An 18,091-nucleotide genomic window follows, 5' to 3' on the forward strand; every position below is an offset into this window, starting at 1 on the left:
ATTTTTTAAGAAGGGTGTAGAGCAGTGACTTTCAACTTCTTTAGAGTTATGGCACCCTCCCAAACTTTTTTGAATTTGTCAGTATCCCCCAGTTGAGAACACTGTTGGTGCTGCCTTAATGTCTCTCAGTGGTTCTCAACTGGTTCAGCTGCTGTCAGTGCTGCCAGATAAAAGTGCTTTGTACCTTGTGAACAGCCAGCTTTGTCTCCTGCCCCATTAGGGTTTTCTGTCAAGTCTAAAATAGGCAGGAAAGCCAGCTTGCATTGTTACCCTTCTTGGTCTGACCCTGCATGGCCTCTCCCAAAAACAGGGACCACGGGCATATGGAACTGTCCCTCATACCTCTTTTGCCAGGAGGAGCATGATGGGGGTGCGGGATGGGGAACGGCTGCAGGGCAAACTGACTCTTCTGCTTTAGGCTTATCAGCTAACCCTAATGAGATGCATGCTGCAGCCCTTTCTATTGCTCAGGGCACTTTTATCTGGTTGCTGTGACATCCCTGGAGGGGTCTTGCAGCATTCCAGTTGAGAACCACCGATGCAGAAAAACCAGAGAGGATACAAAAAAAAGTGACAAAGATGATAAAGGGAATATACACTGTATAAGGAAAAGTTGAGAGAACTAGGTTATGTTTAGTCTGCAGAAACAGAAGATCAAGAGACATGATGGCAATTTTCAAATATTTGAAAGGCTGCCATGAGGAAGAGGGAAAATAACTGTTCTTCCTTGCCTCAGAGGGCAGGACCTGAGGTTTCAATTGCAGCAAAGCAGATGGAGGATAAACTTCTTAACTGTAAGTAGAGTAAGACTGTGGAGCAAGCTGCTTGGGGAAGTTGTGGAGTCTCCTTCATTGGAGATTTTCAGGAACAGGCTGGGTGGGTATCTGCCTGGTGCAGTTTAGAAATGGGACTTGCTGCATCTGTTCAAAGGGTTAGACTACATAAGTGATTATCAACCAGTGTGCACTGAGATTTTTTCAAGGGTGCCACAGGGTGTTAGTACTGTTAGGTATGCCAACATGACTCATAAAAGAAACCCAGAGATTTCAAATAGGAATTCAGAGCGTCATAAACAGTATGCCTTGTTGTGGTCTGTCCAAGTTTTTTGTAACAAAATTGCTTTGTAGTAAAAAAAAAAAAAAAAAATAGGTGAAAACTAAGAGCTGTTATTTTTGAGGGGTGCCTTGAGTCTAAAAAGGTTGAGAATCACTGGACTAGATGGCTCCTTCCAACTCTGAGTCTCTGTATAGTTTGCAGAGTTCCTTTGCATAGTTTAAGTGTAGAAAAGAAGGAGCAAGTGTAAGATGATGTGGATGCACATTCCTTTAGAACTGAACTGAGACCACCACCTAAGTTCACATTAGTGGAGGAGCAGTTGTTAGACCGCAGAAACTTCTGATAGCTGCTAGTTCTGGCTGTATTTGAATCGTTGCTATGGAGTTGATGAGCTCATATTTTATGACTAGTTTTCTAGACCGTTTGGCTTCCTAACTAACTTATAGTACATTTAAGTTCAAAACTATAGTAATAAATGTTCTTACATGAAACAGAATTCTACCTTTATTATCCAGCTAACCATTTTTCTTGTTGGTATTTTACTTTTGAAGATGTCTTGCCTTTAGAAAACAGTTCATAAAAAAGTCCTGGTGTTTTATGTGAAAAGAATGGTAATACCATAGGCAAGAGGAAAAAAGGATTTTCCTGTTCTGGTGAACTTCTGCGTATAAGATTACTGTACTTTGAATTGTTTGAGTTTCTCTAGCATATACGACTATTCTCAATTGTGAAACCTGTTTTGGGAGATTCTCCTCTTAGTGTCTGTGAGGTGTGCTGCACAGACACTGAGAGGGAGGGAGATTCAAAAACCCAAATGGCGGAGATGTACCCATTCCCCTTTAAAATCAGTTATTCCGCCTCTGGAGAACATGTGCCCTACTCTCCAATAATAAAACTACAGAAAAAGGTCTCGGTGACTCTAACATCTGTAGCATTCAACTCCTGATTTGTTTAGCCTGTTTTTAAGTCTAGAGTTACTGATCTCTCACTAGAATGAACTTGTTTCAGACAAAAATAATGTTGAAGTGAAGTTGGGGGGGACTTACCCTGTATCATCCATGGTAAGTACGTTGCTCTAGCCTGCAGAAAGTGGAAGCTGAACTGTAGCAACTTAGCAGTTGTGCCAGTCTAGTCACCTTATGGACATAAGTGGAGTGGAGCAGACACGCCAAAGAGTTAAAGCAGACAAATTGATGGGTAGTACGTCCTTCTCTCCTGCCCCCAATTTTAGCTCAGTCTAATTTGTGTCTGTTCACACCTTAGGAAGTAGTAATGGAATTGTGCGCTTGGTTTGTGTGCTACAGAATTAAATATTCATTTAAAACAGGACTGTCCAACTCGTGGGCTGTGAGAAGTTAATTTATGGCCCATGGTCTCCCACCCAGGTGCTAGCCTCCCTTTCAACTTCCTCCCACTGCTCTGGCTGTTGCCGCCCCCACAGTCTCCAGGCTCCCTTCCTCCAGGTTCGGCCTGGGGTGGGGTGGGGTGGAGTGGCAGGGGTGCACTCATATGTCAAAATGCATTGTGGGGGGTGCCTGTATAGTACAGCACAGCACGTTGGTGTGTGTGTGTGTGTGTTTGTGCTACCAGCGTAGCAAGTGGCCCACGTGGCATTTAGCCCATGCAGTGCACATCCCTCAGTCTCTCTGAACTTGGACCGCCCTAATTGAAAATATAAAGGCTTCTCAAATACTTTGTAGGGCTTCAGGAGTCGAGTGTCCCCGATATCCCATACATAAGATTCCAGATTCTGTGAATATCCTTTGCGGTCCCCTGTGTGACCATTTGTTGAAGAGAAATGGTCTTTGCTCATCTTCCAGGTTGAGTCCATCCAGACTGAGGCAAGGCACAGGACTGCTTGCTGTGTAAGCGTACTCTGCCTTTTCTCTGGTACTCACCACCTCAGTGCTGTCCTCATAATGCAAGTTGGCAAGCAAAAATCTTTAGCATAATCCAACTCAGGATGTCCAGCCTTGAGTTCAGTCCTTTCAGTAACACTCTAACTGGAGAAAAAGAATACGTAGAATAAATTCAGGGACAAACAGAAGCCTAGAGTTCACAAAAAGATTCCTGGTTCAGCTTCAGGATGGTTACAGTGGTACTTAGTCTGCCCATGCTGACACAGTTACTTCATTCTAACTAGCCGTTCATCAGATAACGATGCTTTTAACCACTTAGTCCGAGGAAGACCATTACCCTTATTATTTCAAAACTGAGAAGGATTGTATCCCATTCCACACAAGCAGGAGGCAAGTTGCTATTTGATGCCTAGAACTCCAAACAATTCTTCTTGCAAACTCACAAGTAAACTTTGTATCAGGCCCTTTAATCCTCTCTGTATTTCCACATGGTGGAGACAGCGTCCCTCAGCCTTTTGTGGGTTAGTGAGAGGATCACATCCAGAAGCCAACACCAGGAATAGCCACCGTAATTTCCCCTCTCTCTCAGATCACAGCAGCAAAATGTACTGATAGCAGTTATAACTTAACTTAAAAACAGAATATGCCAATAACAGGTTTAATCAATGTGTGCCATTGTGATGGTATGTGTCTCCTTCAAGGAAGATAGCATCTTTTCTTATGAATGAAACTAGCCCAGATTTGGAACTTGATGGCAGGAGGCTTTCCTTTTGTTTTCTAGAGTTAGTAAATTTGACTTTAGATGTTTTGTAAAAAGAAACCCCCAGTTTTGAAAATTTAAAAAACTGATTAGAGAATATGATGGCAAAAATGACTAATTCCTACAATGTGTGGGTCATGCGGAGCAATATGGGGAGGGCAGTTGATTGCAGGAAGTCTAAAAATACTATAGTAAAAGTATTTTGCCTCAAAGACAGCACTTGAATTGACTGGAAAATCAAATGAACATTTGTAATGTTGAAAGACTTGGAATTCCAGGACTTTGATTTCATAGCCTCTATAGAAAAATTCCAGGCTTAATCTAAAACCAGAAATAACTTCAGCTGTAAACTATCTACTCCCGCCTGTGATCTCTGATGTTTGCCAACATCTGGGATGGTGATAATTTTCCAAACCATCATGACAAAAAAAACAAGGCATTACCCTTGAAGGCACAAAACTGTGGTTCTCCCTGTCCCTTTATCCTTTAAGCATGTGTGCACATGCACACATGCAGCCAGCTGTAATTACTTAGTGCATGGTCAAAGATTGTTTTTGTTTCCTTTCTCAGGCCTAATCTGGTAAGTGTGTGCATGATCCAAGGTAAGTGAGACTGCACAAAGAAGGGGTTGGGACTTTTATTTGTTAGACAGAATTGTGAATCAAAAACAATTTTCCATAACTTCTGGGTTAGTGTTTAATTGCATGAGGTCCCTAAAGTCTTACAGCACAGGTCGCTACGTAGTTGAGGGACAGAGAGGCAAAAATTGGACTTAAACCTGCCTCAAGACATCTGCTGAAGCATCCCTGAACAGTAGGAGAACCCTCAGCTGGCATGCCCAGCACTGTGCTGCCATCCCACACCTGCCCACCATTGGTTGGTATTCCAGAACAGACTGTGCTCCGGTAATCACAGATGGTAGAGGGCAGCAGGCATGCTGAGTACTGCTCTGGCACACCTGGTGATCCAGCCCAATAATTCTGTAGTGCAGTCATCTTTCATCACAAACGAGGTATTGAATGTGTTCTGCTTGATGATGTGAAAGCATCTCATAAAAGCTGCTTTCAAGGCTACTTATTTTTGCCTCCTACTCAGTTCCCTTCTTCCATGCTGCCTCCTGTGCCAGGAATAGAAAGTTCTGTTCCCATGTCCTTTCACGTGCTTCTAAAACCTCATCTATTCTGTGAAGCATTCCAGTTATCTGTCTCTTATCACACTCTGTCCTTTATTGAATTGTGCAGTATTGTGCTCTCTTGTGCTTGTGGACTGTACAAGATATTTAAGACTCATATCTATGTGGCATAGATCAATCACCGTGCAGTGTCAGAAATACTTTTATAGCATGGATATAACGATATTTAACTGAATTTGGGGGCAGAGGGGAGTCCAAAGGAGATATGGCTCTTTGTTTTGAGATCTGGCGGTGAAGTACAAAGCTTTGAAAGTTATTATGGTAAGGCCAGTAGCCCAAGTCTAAGGTCCATTTGCTAGAGCTGTGGTGTCTCTAAAGGCTTGTGTCAGCTCTTTGTTAGGCGGGACCCTGGAGTTTATTAGCATTTTATGCTGATAACAATTGCTTGTTGCTTGCCATTCCGAAGGAGTAGGAACCTCTGGACATAGTATTAGTGAAGGCTATGTGGGTTCCTTGTACTGAGCTGCTGTTCTGTTGCTTTTATTGACCGATACCTTCTCTTTATCCATTGCTGTTTACATAGGTTTCTTTCCTGTCCCCTTAATTCTAGACAAGAACTGAAGAGGAAGGCTGAGATATGCCATTCTGCAGGTGTGGTCTTGGTGGTGCTGTAAGCTACACTCACTGATATTTGTGAGTGATATTTGTGGTTCTGAGCTGCATAACCTGTAAATCCCACAAGTGAAGTACTAGCCAGAGGAGCTCCTTCATTTTCCCCAGGGAGTCTCCTAATGCATAAATCTAGATTCATCTCCCACCTTTTCCCCACAATTCATATAACAGATTTGATTGTTACAGGAGCAAATGCCCAAAACTTTTTCCTGTTCTGTAACTGGTCTAAGGGTGTAAACACTAGGGCTGTGTGAAATTTTGCCAGCTGTTTCGATTCGACACTGTTTCAACTCATGTCGAGCTCAAAACAGCGAAATCAAATTGAAACAAAGGGCTTCGAAACAGCCTCAAAACAAAACGAGAATAGTCAAAACGTTTTAAAACTGTCAAAACATTTCGAGTTTTGAAGCAACCAGGTGGTGGGAGATGGGGGGGAGAACCAGGGCTGCGCTTTGGGGGCTCCGCAGCCTCATGTGGCTCAGTTGGGAGGACAGCCCTGGCTCTCCCTGCCTCCCGTGGCCAGGCTGCGGGAAGCCGATCACAGTGCAGGGGAGGGGAACTGAGCCCAGTTCCCCTCCCCAGCACTATGATTGGGCTGGGGATGGGAACTTAGCTAGCTGGGCTGAATTCCTATCTCTAGCCCAATTGTAGCGCTGGGAAGGGGAACTGAGCAATCAGGCTCAGTTCCCTTTCCCAGCTCCCTGGTCCCAGGCGGCAGCACCCGGCTTCTCTCCCTCATCTGGCAGGCAGATTGGGGCTCGCCACCCCAGGAGGACTGACACAGCCCCACAGCCCTCCCAGAGTTGCGGGCCCCCATCTGCCTGCCAGATGAGGGAGGCTGTTTTGAGCTTCCCCATTATAGTGAATGGGCGAAACATTGAAACAGCGTTGCTGTTTCGACAAAGCAAAACAGAACAGCTGTTTCTAATCAAAATGAAATTCAAAATGAACCACTCTTCCATTGAAACCTTGAAACTCAAGTCGAAACGGAAGGGTGCTGTTTCACACACCACCATAATCTCAATCAGTCTGTCTCGGTGTAATGGAGTCGGGTGGGTAGGTGTTCCTTACAATCCCCTTTCAACATTTCAGTCTATTACATTGTACTGATTGGAAAAATGTGCACTCCACAAGTTCTAACAGGCAGAAAGGGCATATTTTTGCAACAGAAAATGATTTGTTTCTTTTGTTTTTTGATTAAACTGGTAATTGAAATAAGATTTTTATGTGCTGATCTTGAAATTCATCCTTTTCAATTGTCACTTGGCAAATCCTTCCTACAAACTGATTCCTTCCTCAGTGCAATATTAACATCACAGAACTTACTGAGCATGCTGTATGTACTTCATTGTCATACACGGTGATTTTTTTTTTTAATTGTTGCTTCTCCTTTACTTCATTTGTATGTTACATACCTCAAAAGTAAGGTCTTTGAGAAGAATCCTGACTTTTTACATATCTGGGAAGTGCCTACCACATTGTTGGCACTATGAAAATTCCAGAAGGAAATAATAAATTCAAGATCTGCATGAAAACATCACTTAGTTTTGGCTAATAAGAAAAATGTTTCTTTGAAATTTGCTGACGGATAAGTCAGTATCCATATGTGAGGAAAGCTCTAATTAGCGGCAAAAAAGCATACAATGAAATGAATACATCTTGGTATTAAAATTATTTTCTATTTTCTTCTACGTTTTCCTACACATGAAACTAAAATGCTTAGTAAAAGATACTAACATTTGTATTCTTTGAAACTCTGAAGCACTAAGAATGTTCTGTCAAATGGAATAGCAATAAAGAACTTAATAAATCGTTTTTACTTTACAGCACTAAACATAGTCTAGTCTGGGTTGTCTTTTTATAACTAAAAGCAACCATTGAGCTTGTATAGAAATCTATTGGTGAAACATGCAGTGGGTTGCAAATCGACGTGATTTTTTGCTCACTAAACGTGGCTAGAACGTAATGCAATTAACATTCTGAATGTTTGTGTTTGCTAATATATAAATAACAAAAAAAAGGTTATTTGGGAAGCAGTTGGTAGTATAGGCAGCTGGATCACAGAAGGTAAATACAAGTTTGTACTCTGCAGCTAGAAATGAAGGGAGGCACACTTAAAAACATCCATAACTGCTGCAGAGACTTATAATTCCTTTAACCTAAGGAAAAATTTGAGGCATGCAAAACATGCCACACAGGCAAGACCCTATAAAAAGTCTTGTAATAGACTGCCTCGAGTGCCATCACCTGGTTAGCACAGAACAAACATAACCAAAGAAATATCTTTAAAAACAACACGGGAATTTTCTGTAAACAGTTCTTAATATTATCAGATGCTTTAGAAGAATTTAGTTTGTATTGTAAAGCCAGGCTATTTATTGGAAAGTGGGACATGTCCTTCTACAGAGGCCCCCAATATTAAATCACTTTAGAAAAATAATTCAAATCTAACATTTATAGTTATTTTTATTGAAGTTTCTATGGTGTTTTTAGCATGATAAAATGAAGGCTACAGGATGAAGCCAGCAGCATGTTCTATAGTTAAAATTGCTTAACATTTTCCATTACAAAGCTGCATTTACTTACATATATTTTAGCCAAATGTTAATTGATTGTGCTGAAGCCTCAAGCATACTCCCCCCCCCCCAGAGATTCAGCAAGTGATCAACTCCTTCCTAAAACTTTAGGAGAAAAATATGTTGTTTTGGCCATATTAAATCTTTAGCACAGTTTCATTGAGAAGTCCTAGCATTTTCACGCTTTAAAGAGCACATGTGAAATTTGGCAAGGGATAAAGGTGACTTGCTGTCCCCTTAAAAAAAAAAAGAAAAGAAAGAAATACAAAATTGGCAGAGTTACAGGGGGTAGGGAAAATATGATTACATGTTCATAGTTGGTTAGGGCCTGTTTCCATTCCAAACAATTCCAAAATTACTGACATTCTGTTCTCTACCTCTCAGTTATTACTGTGAGATTGACCTTAGAGTATCCATACGAAATGGTCATAATGTAATAATAATAGTAATTAGCTACTTTACGACACTGCAGGAGTAGATTTCGAAGTTCTTTAGAAAGGAGTCGGGTATAATTTTCCCCATTTTACCAATGGGAAAGCTGAGGCATGAAATGGCCGAGTTGTCCAAGATGACCTGGCAAATGTGAAAATAGAAATTGGGTCTCTGGAGTCCCAGGCCAGTGTTTCTCTTTTAATTGTTAACTCATTTTAGAGGCACCAAAACATCTATTAAGACGCATTTTGGTTTTCTGTAGTATAGTAGAATTTTTTCATTATGACTGCTTTAGAAGAGAGGCTACTTGTTAAGCACCTACCAGTCTCCCCTTAGAGAAGCTCCACCTTCGTCTCTTATTCTGGTGACCTTTGGGGCCAGTGAAAAAAGGCTCATCAAACCACTGGTGGTCATTCTACCAGGGTGGAGATCCTGTTCTTTAGAGCAGAAAGGCCTGAGTGGCCAGCCCTATAGCCTTTATGTACAAACCTTGCCCGTTGTCTTGACTCACGTACATATTTCTTAATGCTTGCAAGTAAATAACGTATTAGCTGCCAAGATCTTGAGTGTTTATATATTAACTGTCTAGTATTTGGTTTATCAAGGCTGGTAACCGATTAGTAAAAGGAATCATATCTTGAGGCTCTCTGCAGACTAATGATTCCACCCTAGTAGTCTTTCTGTGACAGTTTTATCCCCTTTTGCATTCTGTTCCCAGGTTTGCCACCTTTCTGCTATGTGGCTAAATTGTTTCAGGGCCTCAGTTTTCCCATCTGGGGATAGTGATGCTCGAGTTGAAAATCCATAGAAAACCTAAATAAATGCTTAGCACTTGATTTGCATTGAATTAAGTAGTTATATTGGTGTAAAAGTCCAGAGGATAATCTCATCAGTTTTTCAAAATGATGTCTTTTAGCTGAAATGTCAGATGCCACAAAACTACCTTTTTGGTCAGGGTATGTTTTATAATGGGAGGATTTTTCAGTAAGGCAAAGGTCCAGAGTCAGGTCTTGGCTGGTACAATCCAAGCCAAGTCAGAGATCTCCAAAGCAGTTTAACTTAGAGAAAAACCATTTGAATTTGTCATTGGAAGTTGATGTTTTTTTTTCCTCTCCTTATCCATTCATTTTTTAATTTAACTTCATGGCTGTGGTTTGAGGTACTCTTTAGGAGAAATTTGGAACTGCTTGGCCCAGCAAAATGGGCTTATCTTGTGCAGTAAGGTCCAAATCTGTTGAATTTCTTTTATTTTTTGTTGTCACTGTTTTCAGGCTTTTCAGTTTCAGATGAGATGACCTATTTCATTCTTAAGCACATTAGAAAGCTACTGATTTCAGCTGTACTGTCCTGACCTCTATCCATCTCATCTTTTCTCCTGGAAAAAATAACTAATTTATGCTTGGCTCAGAAAAGGCATTGAAACCTCAGCAACAAAGGTGCATTGAAAAAGCTTTTGTCTTGGGGCTACAGGGGGACACTTTCACAGACCCAAATCTGGAAAAATGAGTGCAGTATTAAAAATACATGCTTTATAAAAACATTTTTATATCTCCAAACCTGAACCTATGCTTGAATTTTTCAGCAGTTGAGTGAACCTTTCAGCAGCATAGTGAATGAAAACTCATAAACCCCCTGGGATTAGTGATCTTTTCAAGTGCTTCTGGAAAGGCGAGGAAGCTGATCTTTTAGTTAAGGCAGTAGCGCAGGGTTCAGGAATCTGCCTTAGATTCTTGGTGATAAATTTTATGTTATTTTGGACAAGTCATTTTAATCTCCCAATTTCAGTTCAGCACCTTTAAAATGATGGCGATAGTACTACCTTGCCCTTTGGATATATGGAAAGGATAAATCTTTTAAAGTACCCGAGATGCAGCTTCTGTGTTGATTGAATAGACAGACAACTTCTGGACTTGGCAAGTAAAATCCTTTCCTTTAAGCTTACAGTTATTTTAAGATCTCTTAAGACTATCATATATTTAATATGTACAGGGTTTGCTATTTATAGCCCTGTTTTTTGTATTCATAGATTTCATAGACATCAGGGCTGGAAGGGACCTCGGAAGATCATCGAGTCCAGCCCCCCGCCTATGTTCAAGACAGTCTTGTTCTTAAAAAATGAGCTGATTTAAAGTGTATTTAAACATTTTAATATTGTGAGATGAGAACATGTGCATGTTTTGATTTGACAGATTAGTAAAATTAGTAACTATAACATGTTTAATGTTGATGATACTAAGATAGCCAGCGCTGTGTGACCTTTTTGCTGATGTCTATGGACATTCATGAAGAAGCATAAGTATATAGAGACTTCAAACTGTAATTTAACAACTTTTAGATCTGCGTATTATAAATCATATATACATTCTAAAGATAATGTAAATTGAAATCTATTAATTTAAGATTCTATAGGTATATAGGTAGGTGTTTGCATATTACATGGTTAAGATAGAGAATGGATTAATAAAATGTGAAATCTACTAAGTAGCTCAATGTGAATATAACTTCAAGTTCCTCCTTTGATAGTATGACTTAGAATTTTTTTCTGTACTAATATTACTGAATTTAAAATCTTATGAGCTCTCTTGTGAATTTATTTTAGAAATGGACTGTAATCCCTTGTCTCTATCCTTTTTGTTTTTTCTTCTTTGTTCTGCAGTAGTTTAGTTCTATGGTGAATAATAAACTGATTAGTGTTGTGATTGATACTTCAGCCTGCCAGGGGACTGACATAATAGGCTGCCATTGAGACTGTACTGTGAAACCACACAGAGATGACCTCATCTCATTAGATGATTGAAACCTTCATTGAGTCTACAAGATTGCAGAGCTTTCAGTTGTATTGCAGTTGGGAACTGATGCTAAGAGCATAGCACTTTCATTTTCCTTGGGATGATGCTGACACAATTATTTTGTTTTTGTTTTGGAGAAAAGTTACAACTGCAGAAGACCCATACAGAATAGACCATTTTATCTTATTTTCAAATAAGGCTCAGAATAATGGAATGAATTTGGCTTTCCATTCAGCATCAGAATGGTTTATGTTGCTTTAGTCACTTCTGTGTTAGGGTTGCATGGTATTACCCTTATAGACCATGTGTTTGCTTGGATCATGTATTTGTTTATAAGGGGAGAAGCAACAGGTGTAGCATAACTGGTAGTGGTAATCTCAATCCAGGAGGTAAGCAATTTGCTGAAGGACTGTTTCATATTGATAAAAGACATAGCCTTTTATAAGCAACACTGAATAAACCAGCTGTGCTATTTAGGAATAGTGCAGATGGGTGTACTATTTTTCCTGTGCCTCGAGGATGTCTTCACACGTGTTTCGGGGGACAGTGTTTTAATTAGAGCAGCTCTAATTAAAACTCCCGCAGCAGCTTGCGTATTCAGCATCCTACACTTCAAAATGGTGGTGGGGGCTCTCTGACTAAAGCTTGTTTGATGATCCTTAGTTAAAGCACCCCCACTGCCATTTTGAAATGCGGGGACACTGAATATACATGACGTCAAGGCTGCTGGAACATTTTACCTGGAGTGCTCCAGCAGACTCGTTTAGGCGAGTCTGCTCCGATATGTTCTAGGTAGAACACATCAGAACAGGCTCCAGGCATGTGTGTGGGGTGCCCAGAAAGACTAATTTACAGAAAGTCCACTTATTGCGATGTACACTGTTGCTGAAAGGAGTCCATTGAGAATGAATTCAAACTTGTGAATATAAATAAAATATTATAAGATATTTACATTGCTGCCTGGAACAGCTCAGTAAGACAAATGGAGAAAAACTACTTGCACTAGAGAAACTTGCATTCCATGGTATTGATATAGCAAACTTTGTTAAACATGTTAAGCAGTGAAAGGCCAACTTTCTGAGGCTGGTATAAGATGGTCAGGAAAACATGAGATAAGTGTTGGTTTTACTATTCAGAATTCACTAGTAACAACATACGGAATGTCTACTTAATATGGGGAACAGCAGGTTGATGTCTGCTTAAACTGCTGATTAAGAATAAATCCAATGTAACACTTAGTAAGCACATATGTACTTACAATGAGTAACAGTAGTGAGACAGCACAGATATTCTCTACTCTGGCAATGAAATGTCAGAGAGATTAACATCATGTCTAAGAGATTTGTAAAGCACCTATACAAATGCTGATCACCTAACCAGTGTCTGTTTTTCTTAAGATAATTTGTAAGCAAGTCAAACAAAAAATAAACAATTATTCTTATGTTTGACAAAAAAGCCAAATGAAAAACATGTGCAAGTGCATGTTAAGAAACCGTAGACTTCTTGTCATAAGAATATAATGGGGAGCAGTAGAAATTTAGCTTAAGCTTTAAGTTGTATAAAAAAAAAACAAAACCAAGACCGGTGAGAGAGAAATGATAAAATCATCAGAAAATGAAAGCATATGAAGTTCTACTGGACATGGACAACCTGCAGACAAGAGGCAGAGATGTATAGAGAATGTAATAGCAAAATCAAATTGAATTTTTTCAGGTACTGGTGGATAAGAAAGTAGATGAATTCAAGACTTTTTTGTGAGTAAACAAAAGGTTCTTGTTTTATAGTTTCATAGTTGGTAGGGTCAGAAGGGACCTGAGCAGATCATCAAGTCTGACCCCCTGCCATGGGCAGGAAAGGATGCTGGGGTCAAACAACCCTGGCAAGGTGTCTGTCTAGCCTCCTTTTGAAGAAATTCTATGAAATTTATGAAAATTATGACATTTTAAATGCTGTACATTGGTTCATCAGTGTCTGACTGTTCTATTGCACACAGTGAATAAAAATGAATGTCATAGCCATAGACTATCTATCATTTATAGAGACATGAGTTATGACTATTTTGCATAATTTCCTAAGTGTGTTAAATCAAAAATTTTTGAAGTTCCCAGGCCAACTTGGATACCTGTTACTGCATAGAGAAAGCAATGCCTTGAATGTGAGTGGATCCAGGATTTTCAGAAGGGTGGTGGGGGAGTAATGACTGATGCTGCAGGGGTGGTCATGGTCATCTATTCTCCACCCGGCCCTCCCAGCACCCCCGGGGAAGGCAGACCACACCATGGGAGCAGCAGCCAGGGACTTTTTAAAGTTACAAAATCAGGTAAGAATCTCTTTCTGCCTCCAACCTTCCACTCTCAGCACCCCCTCCCTACCTCTTCATGCTCAGCATCACCTCCTTTGCCCTCTCTACTTAGTCCTCTGGGTGCAGGAAAGGGCCAGGGAGATCTGCCTTCTACTGCTGCCGCTGTCCCAGCCTCATCCGCCCTGCTCCATCTGGGACTATGGAAAGCAGCTGCATGGGGAGCTGTGCTTGGCAAAGGACAGCAGCAGCAGCTGTGGTGGTGGGTTCTCCTCTCCCTATGCCTGCTCCCAGGCTGGTGGGGAACACCTGGAGGCAGGGAGGAGGAACCTGCCTCCTGCTGACACAGTCCCCAGCCAAGCCTGATTTCCCTGCAGCTTAGCTGGAGCAGGGCAGAAGTGGCTCCCTCTTACTCCTGGTTCAGCCAGGGGCACCGGCTGTGGTGGTCATGGGAGGGAAGAGGAAATGCCACTGAGAATGTAAGGGTAAAGAGGGGGTTCTGCAAGTAGGCAAGGGAGGTTTCTTATTTGCTTCAAGGACTTAAAGTCACTGGCTGCTGCTCTTACAGCGTGGTCCAAAAACGGGGTGTGACTGCACTGCTGCACCTGCTCTTTGATCTGATCCTGACCTTGAATGACCATCTTAATTTTTCCTGTTGTAGATCTGCTCTGGGTAAGACACTTGGGCATTTCTGTACAGCTAATACCATTTCCTTGTTAAAAGAGAAAGTTCCCTATTCTGTTTATTTGCTGAAACAACCTTGCTGTTTTTCAGTGTATCTGTCTTTGTAGTTTCAGAGTAGTAGACGATGAGCAGTTATTTCCTCTTCTGCTCCCTGTAGGAGACATTTTTGCATGAGGTTTTTCCTATGGGAAGTACATCCAATTTTATTCCCAGAGCAGTGTTTTTCCCTTTTTCCCTCCATTTTGTTCTCTACCTGAAAGAGGCTCATGCGGAAGTTGGGCTATACCTTAGTGTAAAAGAAGGATACATGGTGGCTTTGATTTAAATCAGATGGATTTAAATCATGACTTAAATCATGGTTGAAATCATTGGTCAGGAAGCCTCAATTTAATCGTTGTTTTCTACAAAAGGTGCATTCTTGTTGTTTGATATCCTTTATTCATTTAGCTTCTTGAAACTTTGCACTTTTAGAGAAGGTAAGAGATTCTTACCTTGTATACTCTGTGTATACAAACTTGCAGAGGGAGTGGGGCTGACAAGTGGGTTAACCAGGTCTGTTATCTCTCATCTCCATATACTGCTGTTAACAAGGATGTTATCTCTGGAGACGACAAGCTCTCCCTATGCCTGAAGAACGGTGTTTGTTCCCAAAAGCTTGCAAAAAACAATTTTTCCAACTATTTAGTTGGTCTAATAAGATATCATGTCTACCCAAAGCACCTTGTCTGCCTATTTCTCTGGAGAGACAAATTCAGTTTGAGAACTGAAAATAAGCATCACAGAGATGCTTAATGGGATTTTCTAGACCAGCATTTCTCAACCTGTGGGTCGCGACCCAAAAGTGGGTTGCAAGAAAATATATGAAAGGCCCATGAACAAACTTTAAAAATGGATTCTCCTTTAAAGGAAAAACGTGGGAAACTGTGGCTTTTGCCTTGCAGGCTGACAGAGTTCTAGCCTGCAAGGGGCTGCTTGGGACCCCCTATGCCCCACACACCCACCCCTTGCCCCACACACTGGGGGGCATTGGATCGGGAGTGAGGGGATCCAGGTCGGGACTGGTCATTGATGTTTATAAATGGGTCCTGATGCAAAAAAGGTTGAGAACCACTGTTTGAGACTGAGCACTGAGTCCCACTGGGTAGAGTGGTTTTCTTTAATCTTTACTAACCTATAGTGGAGCCTCTGAGAATTTTATGGAGATAAGATTGGGCCCCTAATATAGTTCATGGTCTGTTGTGACCTATTTATAAAACTTCTAAAAAAGGTTACATGAATATATTGTAGCAAATAGTATATAATTAGAAGTTATGATCCCTATTCCATGATGATATCTTTGAGCTTTAACATATCTTATAATTAAAACTATATATACATTTATTTTTTAAAAGCATCTTAACAAAATAAAAATATGATTTACATTTTTCAAAAATCCATTAAAAATGTTTTTTTTAATGGTTGATTTTTATCCACCCTGAGAGGATACCTCTAGTCCTTCACTTCTGTTGCAGCAGTCAAAAGGCCCCAGATGCATCACAAAAGAGCTCCTGCTTTTGCACTTGGAAAAGGAATTTTGCATTCTTGAGGGAGTACAGCATTTGGGCTATTAATTTTTAAAAAGCAAGTTTTTACCCATGAGATAATGAATACTGTCTTGTGAGAATATGTTCAGGGACCCAGACTAGGGTAGGTAAAAGGGGGTGATTCTGTATTAAAAATTAAGATCTAACCTTTCTATAATCTAAAATTTCATTGGCATTTATTAGAGAAAATTAAGCCACCTACTGGTTAAACACTTGACAACAGTGTTTACTGAAGTGCTAAACTAACTTTTGATGGCAGTAGCCTCTTCAGGTGCAGAGGGAATGTTTTCTTCTTTTCAGTTTATTCCCCTACCTTTAGTGCCTAGTTCATTCTAAGTTGAGAAACCAAGAAGGTGTTGAAAAATCAGAAAAATGTGTTATCCTCCTCTTATCTGTGAAATGAAGTGTAAGAGGATGAGGTCTATTTTTTTTTTTTCATAATCTTAAAGGTCATGGTGACTGGAAATAATACTTCCCTCTTTACAGGTAATACTTCTTTGCTTAATAAATCAAATTAGCTTGTTAATTTGCATGTTAATGCAAAAGATGTTTACATAAACTTGTCTTCTCTTATATATCCTGGACATTTAACTATTTTTATGTAACTTAAAAAACTTAAAAAAGGGTATTTTTATGTAACTTAAAAATAGAATGCTATTTTTATGAATTTGGAATTGAATTTCAATCTCCATATAAAAGTAGTTTGATTAAAAGCGTAAGTAAAAGGTATCATGTAAGTTCTAATGTAATAAAAAGTAAAAATTTAAGAATATAAAATGTAAAGATGCATACTCACTTAGAAAAATGGGTGCATAGAGTAGCTTCCTAGTAAATTAAAAGAAGTATATAATTTACTGTAAAAGCTATATTTAGTTGTAAATCTAATTTTAAATGATTACAAACCAGACACTCTAGTGAGTGCCTCTTTGCTGCACAAAAATATATATAGCTTGCAAACAAGTTCACGTAAGGAAGAAAATACTGCTGCTTTATTCAGAGACTCACATCGCCTCTGGGCCAGTGGAAAACCACGGAGCCATTTGCCAGACCATGGATGCCACTTGTCCTGAATCACTGCAGTTTCTACAGCATAGTATTGTGATATTAGTTCGTTCACACTAGTAATAAAAATACTGGAAAGAAAATAAAGAACTTTTACTTTCCTAATTTACTTGTTCAGCTTTTGAGACTATTGTCTACTCTACTACTTAGGAGCTTTTGGAAAAACCTGGACATCTGGATAGGAGAGGTGTGAGAACATTGAGAAAGACAGTGACATGTACACTTGTTAACCACTTTCCCATTCCATGATTCTGACAAATTTGTTTTATTTTGCATTGCTCAGGCTAAGATTCAGGCCAGTGGATTCTTATGCCAGTTTTACTGTTCAAAATAGAAATTTTAAAATTATATAAGAGATTACAGAAATAAAATGGATGGAAATGTGTTACTGTTTAGAATATCTTAAATACCATATTTCACAGTATATAGATTCAACAAGGTGTATAGGTCAGCTCCTATTGGTGCCCCGAGCCTGGCACTGCTTGCAGGGTATGGTGTATAAGTCAAGGTTGAATTTTAAGAGTAAAAAATTGGCCTTCAAACCTCGACTTGTACACCATGAAATACGGAAATAAATGGATAGTGAATACATATATTAGAAGGATATTAAAGTGCATCTAGAAACAATTCATTTATTGGAACATAAGTTTTCTCACAAAGTGATACATTTATATAATTTCATGGGAACCTAGTAAAATGATTTTTAGTTCCAGCATACAACTTTGTGTCTTAAAAAAGGTACTAATTTATTTTTCTAGCCAAGCTAAATTTTATTTTACAAATAGAAAGTTATTAGTTATCATTGACATTTGTTAATTTTAAAGCTTCTGTGTCCAGCTTACAACTTCTCTTTGAATTCAGTATACACTCACATTTAATATGTGCCTCCAATCTTAGTTTACTAGAAACCCTAATTTATTGTATATGTACTTGTAGATATTTTTATACATTTAAAGGAATCTTTTCCAAATGATAGTAATATCTAGCTTATAATTCCTAATTTAAATTTTTGTCTCCTGTCTGAGAAGCTTGCATTCTTTGAGTGACATCAGTATGTGTATGCCATTTGAAAAATTTCTAGTTTGTAAGTGCTACAAGCATTCAGCTCTCATCCACTTTCAGTGGTGTTTCTGCTGAGCTATTGTAGTTATCCATCCAGTCTCAGAACTCTTCACTTTTTTTTGTCT

The 18,091-nt window shown here is 39.6% G+C and overlaps 1 protein-coding gene across 10 annotated transcripts in view; it reads left to right on the forward strand.

Moving 5' to 3' along the window:
* Positions 1-13,377: 13,377 nt before the first annotated feature.
* The window catches only part of GAB1 (GRB2 associated binding protein 1), an 81,904-nt gene continuing 77,190 nt past the window's right edge, over positions 13,378-18,091 (forward strand). For 8 of the 10 annotated variants that reach the window (XM_025193992.1, XM_025193994.1, XM_025193996.1 and 5 more), the window contains exon 1: positions 13,378-13,596. In XM_025193992.1, coding sequence (XP_025049777.1) covers positions 13,480-13,596 — 117 coding nt within the window. In that variant the 5' untranslated portion in view covers positions 13,378-13,479. The remainder of the gene's footprint in view (positions 13,597-18,091) is intronic. The other 2 variants (XM_025193995.1, XM_025193998.1) reach the window with 2 other exon arrangements.

This window comes from Alligator sinensis, unplaced genomic scaffold (assembly GCF_000455745.1).
Source record: "Alligator sinensis unplaced genomic scaffold, ASM45574v1 scaffold1600_1, whole genome shotgun sequence".
In the NCBI taxonomy this organism is placed as follows: domain Eukaryota; kingdom Metazoa; phylum Chordata; order Crocodylia; family Alligatoridae; genus Alligator; species Alligator sinensis.